Source organism: Penaeus monodon, chromosome 17 (assembly GCF_015228065.2).
Source record: "Penaeus monodon isolate SGIC_2016 chromosome 17, NSTDA_Pmon_1, whole genome shotgun sequence".
Classification (NCBI taxonomy): Eukaryota; Metazoa; Arthropoda; class Malacostraca; order Decapoda; family Penaeidae; genus Penaeus; species Penaeus monodon.
In genome coordinates, this window is record NC_051402.1 from 33466744 (window position 1) to 33476743 (window position 10000).

Below are 10000 nucleotides of genomic sequence, written 5' to 3' on the forward strand. Positions count from 1 at the left end.
CAGGGACCCCGCAGTGACCACCTACAGGCCACCCACCCCTGTGTCCCTGCCCACACGTCAACAATGGCCAGACTCGCTTGGCCACCGTTCTATCGAGGGTCGAAGGGAGGGGGAGGGCCGTCCTGACGAGTAATTATAAGTCTGTAATCACCACGACGGTTAGGAGCCAAGGGTTGGCCGTGGGATGTTGATGATGTGTGACGAAGAGAAAACAACAGGATTATGCAACAGAGGGTCGGGCTCACTCCCTCTCCCTCTCTCCCTCTTTTACCCGTACAACATGTATACAATTTCTTACTCCTATTCACACATACATATACAAACACACAGCAAATAATAATACACACAACACACACACAAAAAAGAGAATAAACAAATAAACTGATAAAAAAAAGAAACAAAATACCCTCGCCCACACCCACCGACGAAGACGCACATGCGCCCAGCACGGAGGCACGTTATCGAGGCCGTGCGATTACGTTATCGCGAGGTAAGTCACCATCGGCCGGCGTAAGACCGAAGCAAGACTCGCGCTCCTTCGCATCCCCTCGCGCCCCCCCCCTTCTCCCCCAGGGTCGCCTTCTCCTCCTCCCCAGGGATAGAGATGCTGCAGCCCTAACACATTTATCGCCCCCCCCACCTCCATCTAACCCCATGCCCCTAAACCCTTCGCCATGGTACTACGGCATACACAACTCTCATTTCTCTCATCTCTCATTTCTCTCACCTCTTTCTTTTCACCGTTTTCACCTCAAAAAAAAAAAAAAAAAAAAAAAAAACGAAACTAGGGAAGAATAAACGTATGACAGTAATAATGCAATTGTCTTCACAAATACATCGCAAAAAAAAAATAATAATAATAAAAAAATAAAAAATTATAAAAAATATAAACACCAAAGTAATGGAAAAATAAACAAACAAAGCAAGAATCCAAGCACTACTCCGAACATCCTATCGGCACGAGCGAAAATTGACAGGAAACGCTTCCCAAGATTTCCGAAGAAGAAAAGAACATATCGGGGAGAAGGGGAGAGGGGATGGGGAGGGGGAGGGGGAGGGGGAGAGAGAGAGAGAGAGAGAGAGAGAGAGAGAGAGAGAGAGAGAGAGAGAGAGAGAGAACGATGGGGGTGACGAAGGAGAGGAGGAGGAGGAGGAGGAGGAGGAGGAGGTGAGAGGGAGAGGAGGAGGAGGTGGGAGGGAGAGGAGGAGGAGGTGGAGGGAGAGGAGGAGGAGGAGGTGGGAGGGAGAGGAGGAGGAGGGGTGGGAGGGAGAGGAGGAGGAGGAGGAGGAGGAGGAGGGGGGGAGGGGGAGGGGGAGGGGGAGGGGGTTCGTACCATTTAAACCACCACGCGCTCAAGACTTTCGACGGATTGGGGGGAGGTGGGAGGGGAAGGAGGGGGTATGGGCTTATCGCAACCCCCCCCCTCCTAATCCTACTCCTCACCAGAAAACGTACAACCTACCTTACTACTCTCCCCTCCTCTACCATACTCCACCCTACCCCATCCCAAGCCTTCCCTCCTTCCCTTATCACCGTACCCCTCCCCTCCCCTCCCTTACTATACTCTACCATACCCTAATATACTCTACCCTACTCTACCTCCCACTACCCCTCCTATCTGCCTTCCTCGCCCCTCCCCTCCCCCGACCCACCTTCCCTCTACACCCCCCCGTCTCCCCCTACTTCCCGCCCAAACACGCGCGCGCTAGCTCCTTGGCCCACATTTTCCCGCGCAAATCCCTTCGCTTCGTGCTGACGTTTCCCGCCTGAAAATCAAAATAGGGCCCCGCTGTGTGTGCACTCGCTCCTCCACGCTGCCGCCACTCGCCCATACTCGCTGACCCTCGGCGGATGTGACCCGCGTGTACATCATATACATACACCAAATATGAGCGTATGGATAATAAGCTGAAGGGTGTGTGTGTGTGTGTGTGTGTGTGTGTGTGTGTGTGTGTGTGTGTGTGTGTGTGTGTGTGTGTGTGTGTGTGTGTGTGTACACGTGTTTGAGTATTAGTATGGAGAGAGGCGCGCACATATTATCACAACACAAACAGTCCCAGCTACGACGGTTGGTTTCCCACTACATGCTCGTACACATGGAGTACAACCACTACTACGGCCGTAGTAAGAGATAAGCGTTATCAGCAGCCGAGTTAGGCTTCCCACCGAGTCCTCCTCAGCATTACTGATAGGGCGCCGTGAATGGCAGTTCTTGATAACGAGCGATAACACAGTTCGAAAGGGTGGGTTCTAGCGTACGCTGAGGGTAGCATCACCCTTACAATACGAGTTTGAACTTTGTGAACTCTTGTGTTGATAGTTCCTTCCTAACGGTTTCAAATTAACGCTAGTAAAACGTTCCTAACGTATTTCTCGTTACCGACCCGTGACCAATTCGGGTTTAAATACCCTAACGCACATTCAAAACCAGTGGAGACGCCAGTTAAGGCCGCGTGACACGTGTGACCTTATAGATAAAAATGTCACGATAAGAGAGCCCTTCGATTGCTGTAAGGGGCCTTAAAAAACGGCGCGAGCTCCCTCCCCCCTCCTCCTCCTCCCACCCTCTATTCGACTCTCCTTCCCTCCATCCGTTCCTCCTTCCTTCCCTTCCTCCTTCCTTCCTTTCTTCCCTCCTCTTCATTCCACAGCCAATGCATCGAGTCCCCTCCCCCCCTCCTCCCTTTGCCTTCTTCACATTCACTCCCTTGTCAACGACCTGAATCACAGCCAACACCTAAAAACGGGCTCGCTGATCTACACCGAAGGCGTGGTAGTTCGTAATTAGGCCCGAGATCATTACGGTTATTTGGCTGATGGGAGGGGGGGGGGGGAGTGGTGAAGGGTCGACTGCTTTGCGTAGCGCGTAGTAGCAGCAGCTGAGATAGTACGCGATTAGTCCTACGGGCGATAAAAGTAGGGCGTTTTCAATACATCGGTACGCCTCTGTTCCCTCTAACCTAGCTGACGTCTCCGGCGCTCTTGATAGGCACACCCCTACTAGGCCTAAGGAAGGGTGTTGGGACAAGCTCTCTCTTCTGCAACACGGTTTATAAAAGGCATTTAAACCCTCGTTCACTCTCCCCTTTACAGTAAGCCTAACTCATTCAGCGACCTATGAAAAGGCTCACACAATTCTTCTTTGCCGTTTAACAAACATCCCTCACATCTCCTGGAACAGAGCAGTCCCTAATTCAGTTCAGCATCAAAGCTCAATGTAGGCCTATGTAAATGCGCAAAATCGTTTCGGCGAAGAATATCATATCCAAGGTCTTGCAATAAGAAGTGAGCACACAAAAACGAACATGTGACTCCAGTTCGTACGCTAAAATTAAACTCCGTCGAGTGTCGACTTGACATGGACCTGTACCTAAGGAGCTACTGTATAACTCCGAGGCCCCAAATAAGTCTTTCAAATGGTTAATATTCCTGACACAACTCGCAGACGAGACTCACTAGCCCCAGCATCTACATATTCACGCCTTCGGACACTTTCGCCTGCTAGGTTTGCAAACGGAAAACAATATAGCTCGCACACGGCCTAAATGCAGAAGAAAGATGAAGTCCAAATATAAAATTCAGAGCCAAATAACCCTTCGAGCACAACCCTTTGAGCGTGGCTTGGTGGAATTGAATTGACATATATCAACCTTTGGCAATTGTCCTTCCATCAAAACCTCCAAGGCAGCTTATGACAGGCAGGCCATATGCCGCCGTCGGTGGCCTACGCATAGAGGTCATTCACACCTGAAACTCAATCACGCTTTGCGCCCCTTGGCCAACTATACAACCTCCTGACTTTACACATCCCTCTCCTTGAGCAACCCGCCGAATTTAGAAAGCCCTGCGTATTTTTAAAGGTGACGAAAAACCATTAGAGTAAAATGAACGCGCAAGTATAGAGTGTATAGTTTCCCGATATTCAAGTTAGCGCTGAATCCTCGCGACTCTTCGTTGGCAACACTGCCCTCCCGACCCGTCCAGTGACTTACAACTCCCAACTCAGCCGGCGTGTCCGAAACAGCCGACGTACATCAGAAGTGCATCGCTGAATTTCACTAATGGATGCAACCTGGCGCATCAATGACCCTAGTTCACCCATCTTCCCTTGAAAATTGGTTTCCTAATTACTATAGATGTGTTGCATTGCTTGTAGGATTTCAATCTTCAATGTCCTCGCATCCCAGCGTTCGGACGAAGCAAGTCGGCGGCGGCGGACGACTAGAGTAAACGTAGTAGCAAAAGTTTGTCGGAACTAATTTTCACCCCCAGTTCAACTTTGACTTCTACAGGAAAAGGTGACCACTAGACGAAATGTCTAGAGCGCCGTCGGTAAACATAAGATATGAAGATCGATTCGGAAGTGAAATCAAAACAGAGCGCAAATTGAGTAATGATACTGAGTAATAAGCCGCAAAAACGAAGCCAACGCCTGCCTAGCGACTCCACAGGTTTCAACCCGTTCGTTGCAACCCACAGTTCTGCAACGTGACCAACCCACACTTACCGTCGGTGCCGGTTAAGACTGACCCTTTTGTTGACTCTCAGTACTAAAGGCTGTTACATCATCGATCGGTCATAATTTGGCATTTCCATAATAGAATCTCTGTCTCTCTCCTCCCCCTTCCACCCCCTCTCTCCCTTATCCTCCCTCCCTCTCCCTCTCTAACCCTTCCCCTCTCCCCTTCGCTCTATCCCTTCCCCTCTCCCCTTCGCTCTACCCCTTCCCCTCTCTCTCTACCCCTTCCCCTCTCTCTATATCTCTTCCTCTCTCTATCTCTCTCTAAACCCCTTCCCCCTCCCTCTCCTTCTCTCTACCTCCTCATTTCCCCTTTCTCTCTACCCCTTCATTTCCCCTTTCTCTCTCTCCCCTCCCCTCCCCGTTCTCTCTCACCCCCTCACTCTCCTCCTCACACCCCACCCCCCTCGCATATCACAATAAACTCTAAAAAGTGAAACCAGAATCTCCGCAAAACTAAAATTTAAAAAAGGGGGAGAAAATACACCCATCTATATGACACTCACCATGAAACGAAGAAAAGAAAAAAAAAGGCCATATGCACGAGTGCGCTCTACCCCTCCCCCCCACCCTCCCTAACAAATTCACTACCACTCTGGTGCTCTCGTTAGGTTGCCTGCCATCTGCCAGAGCCACAACACACACTATCTCGTAGTGTCCTCGACCACGCCGACTCAGCGTCTCTACAACCTCTTCAGCCCCAATGACAGGCAAAAGAGCGGGAAAACGAACCAGATTTGCCTATACAATAACAGCTTCGAGTTTTCCAATTCCCAAATCATCCTTTTTCTCAAATTTGGTGATGACTAGTGCGGGGCCTATACGGTCGTGGAAGAGGAAGAGGGAGAGGATGATTGGGAAGAAGGGAGGGACAGAAAAAGGGGGGGGTATGAGTGATATAGGGATAGGGTGAGGGAGGGAGGGAGGGAGGGAGGGAGGGAAGGGGAGAGAGGAGAGAGAGAGAGAGAGAGAGAGAGAGAGAGAGAGAGAGAGAGAGAGAGAGAGAGAGAGAGAGAGAGAGAGAGAGAGGAGAGAGAGAGAGAGAGAGAGAGGAGAGAGAGAGGAGAGAGAGAGAGAGAGAGAGAGAGAGTAGGAGAGAGAGAGAGAGAGAGAGAGACGGAGAGAAGAGGAGAGGGAGAGATGAGCGAGAGAGAGAGGAGAGAGAGGAGAGAGAGAGAGAGAGAGAGAGAGAGAGAGAGAGAGAGAGAGAGAGAGAGAGAGAGGGGGGGGGAGACAGACCGAGAGGCGTGAGGGCAGGGAAGGGGGGATAAAAGAAAGCAGAGGCCAACAGCAGCCTCCAAGCGAGAGGATAGACAGGTCGCACGGCGGAGATTTAATTTTGAAAAGCGAGCGAGTAACGGCTGTCGGCCAGTTACCATGGTGATGTTTATCGTCCACCACCACGCCACCGCCACGACCTCTGCCTGTGCTGGTAATCGATATAGGGTCGATAAAAGCCCAGGGTCACGATGGGCCCATGGCTCTTGTGGGCTTTAAACCCCCTTGTGCTTGGCATGGAGTGAGGGGAGGGGGAGGGGGAAGAGGGAGAGGGGGGTAAGGTTACGACGTGCATCTATCGCAGCCACTCTTTTCGAACTGAAATGAGACTTGCTTTTATATTACTCGTAGTATTCAATAGGCTCTCGTGTTTTTCCCCCCCCACAAAGTGCATATGTGTAGACCGCCTGAATACGTTTAATCATGCTTTATCCCCAACAACTAGTCTAAATTGGAATAAATTAAAGTGGTTGCTTTAACTGATATGATATACGATATATAAAGCTAGTGTCCCAGTTAACGTGCAGGCCTTCTTGTAGCCAAAGACTGTCAACCTCATCAGCCAGGCTCTTCACCCCGGAATATATGCACTTCTTTTCTACAAGGCATCAATAAATCACGTGGACAAAAATGATCCCGAAAAAAAAGTTTGTGAGCGACCCACACCGCCCCTTCCTGTGGAGAGGAGCTTCTGTTCAACCGAAGCCTAACTATTCAAACGCTAATCAACTTTTCAGAGTCGGCAACAACTCGGCCGTCAACTGCAACCTCAACACACGGCCGTTCCTGCAACGGAGGGCGAGTGCAGCTGGTGCAATTGACGCGTGTTGCAGGGGCTGCCATCAACTCGCGTGTTTATTGGTCAGTTCCGCCTGCAACACGTGCGCCCATTGGTCAGTTCCGCGCCATGTGACCACCACGAGCTGACGTCACACGGGTGGTTGCTGATGCACTTCATACCATGACACGTTCGCAGGGAAATGTTCCAGAGCCTCTTAAATTCTATGGTGACACGTCTAACAGAGACACAATTATGTAATATAATCATGATTTGAAGACATTTCCATATAGACCTGAGGAAGAGAGCGAAAGCGCTGTGTTCAGCGTAGCAGTGTTACCACTGCTTCACTCAGTAAAATTAGGCGTATCTGAACATTACGAAAACCGACTTTATTCCAACCGTCATCCTCATGCCCCGGTTAATGAACCTTGACCAAATAATATAATGCTGTTTTCATTTAGGTTGAAATTAAGATGATTCCCAGCCAGGGGGAGTGCAACGGGAGCAGTGCAATATGGCACCCTTTGGCGTAGAGCGAAGGTGTCGTCGGGGTTAGACGCCGACCGGGATTGCCGCACCCATTGCCCTCGCAACATACAGCATCGCCGTCACATCATCCCGTCACCATCCCTGCACCCTGCACGCCTCCACCTTCGCAGGCACGTGGTGGTCATGGCACTGACAGCATGCAATTATGATAATTTTTAGATTATATGTCGTGCATCCCCTCCTCCTCCTCCTCCTCCTCCTCCCCATATCAACTAATCCCCAAACAGGATAACCATACTAGGGAAACGGAAAATGCTCCATCCTCATCCCACTCCAATCTCCTTGCCAGAGAGGGGCGTACCTACTTATCGGCGTACCCAACTAGGTATCGCTCAGCACGCCCTTCTTAGATCTAGCAGTGCACTAATGACATCATCAGTAGAGGCACCCGGGCGAACAGGTGCTACTACCGCTCCAAACTTCCCTAATTAGTATATCGTTACACCTCTCGTGGGTTAATGGACCAAAGGCAAAACAACTACAGTCACTCACTGTCATGCACACCGATGCTGCTACCCAAGATTAAAAATAACATGCACAGCATCCATACCCAGAAATACTCTACGACTCCAGGAACACACATATGCAGCACTACACACCGTCAATGTTTGTAAACACGCCCTGGCATCCTCACCTGTTACTGGAGGCTGGGCAGTTTTCCTTGTAATTCTCGTCGTGGCTATAGTTTTCTTCCTGCTGCTTTCTCTTCTGTCCAGCTTTACTGCTTTCCGTATGCTCTGGCTGGCTGGCGATGCTTTACTGCTTCCAGCGGGGGTGGGCAGTTTGGCAGTTGATATGGATGTACTGGTTGTGGTGGGCGTGGGTGTGTCGGACCCCGTGACGGGCGTGCTCGACGTGGAGGGTTGCTGTTCGCTCTTGGTCGAGCTCGAACACTCAGGTACAGTTTTATGCACGGGTTTGGGTGCGGTTATGGTGGTGTGAGGTGTGGTTGTGGCGTGTGTGGTGAGAGCAGTGAGTCTAGGCATCTCATAGGCCTGTGGCACGGCTTCACCAACAGGCTCCCAGTTGTAGCGGCCTTCTTTCGGCTTCTCGGCCTTGAAATCAAAGTTCCACCGCTTGCAGCTGGCCTGCGATACCTTGTTCATCTCATCCTGCGCGAACTTGAGGTTTTCGTCGCGGTCTATCGGTCCAAACAGGTTTCTCCGAACATGGGCAGTGCGGTCCTGGGTAGGTGGGGGGCTGGGGAGGAGCTGACGCCGTAGCTCCGACATAGTGCAGCAGCCCGTGTGCATCGGCAAAGCAACTCTTGTGCTCATGGCGATTCTTTCGACACACAATTCCCGCATCGGAGTTGTTTTCTCTGTTCACAGCCAACACTTTACACACACACACACACTAACACATAAACATAAGCACCGGATTATGCTCCCTCTCCACCTCCTACACTACACTGGATTGCACATAAGAAGCGGCCAACTGAATAAATCCTGTGTGCCTCCTCCCGCGTCTTCTCCTCACGGCCGCACAAATAACTCTAACTCGGTAAACAGACGTGGACTTCTTTTTGATACCTCGTCACAGGGCTACCAACAGAAATTAAATGTACCTCTGTTAGATAGCGAAATAAGCCATCTTTCTCCCATTTCTAATTATATGTCCGTTAAGATCACTCTTACCATTTCTGCGTTTTATTTATTTGCCGAAACAACTGCTTTTCTGTGACTATTTAAAATTAATAAATATGCAACGCGGTTTCTCCCCCTGCTTCACGGCAAATCAAGAATACCATGACATCATCTTTTCCAGCCAATCACCATCAAGAAAGTTATCCTTGCTACATCGGTTGGACCAATCACAACGCAGAACACACAGCTAAGCTCCGCCCAGGTAACTAATGCGGATCGCTAGGGAGGAGCATGTGGGATACGGCAGAGGCGTTAGTCTTCATGTAATGCATTGATCTGTTGCACCTCACTTATTAGTGGAACGATAACTACATTCCCCAGGATTTTTTTTAATTTGTTACTTCATTACTATTTAAACTCTCAGTACAATTACTTTTACGCTTGGATTTTGTTAATATGTCTCATTAACTTACGCATTTCTTCGCCGACTACGTTTACATTAAAGAAAAACTTACGTATCACTGAAATTTCATCTCAAATGTATAAGTTTGCGATTATGTATATTTGTTCTCGGTCGCAAACATGAATTTGCCCAAGGAGATTCGCCATCTGTTGCGTTGAAGAACAACTAGTCGTTAGGTTTATGGCTCTATCTACAGGTGGCAGCACTGAGCAGGGAAGCAATTTACCGAAAAGCTAAATAAACCTACGTTCGAAGCTTTTTGCAATGATGGCTATTAATGACTTTTTGTATTGCAATAAATGTGATGAAATGTGTAATTTGCCTTCAGAACCGATTGTTTAAGAGCCTGAATACTTACAGATATAAGTTTGTATGTGTAGGATTATCTGTTTTGGCATTATATATATATATATATATATATATATATATATATATATATATATATATATATATATATATATATATATATATATATAATATGTCTGTGTGTGTATGTATGTGTATTTACACACACACACACACACACACACACACACACACATATATAATAATATATATATATATATATAATATATATATATATATATATATATATATATATATATATATAATATGTGTGTGTGTGTGTGTGTGTTGTGTGTGTGTGCGCGTAGATATATATGTATGTAGATATATACACGTATGTAGGTGTATATATTTAGGTTATATTATACACACATATGTGTGTGTGTGTATGTATACGTATATATATATATATATATATATATATATATATATATAATATATATATATATATATATATAGATATATATATATATATATA

General features: G+C 48.1%; 1 protein-coding gene across 1 annotated transcript in view; it reads right to left on the reverse strand.

The window, feature by feature from the left end:
- LOC119583673 (cyclin-dependent kinase inhibitor 1B-like) overlaps positions 1–8634 on the reverse strand; it is a 22017-nt gene extending 13383 nt beyond the window's left edge. Inside the window, exon 1 of the mRNA XM_037932275.1 lies at positions 7763–8634. Within this exon, the coding sequence (XP_037788203.1) occupies positions 7763–8435 (673 nt within the window). The 5' untranslated portion in view covers positions 8436–8634. The remainder of the gene's footprint in view (positions 1–7762) is intronic.
- Between the last annotated feature and the right edge of the window lie 1366 nt (positions 8635–10000).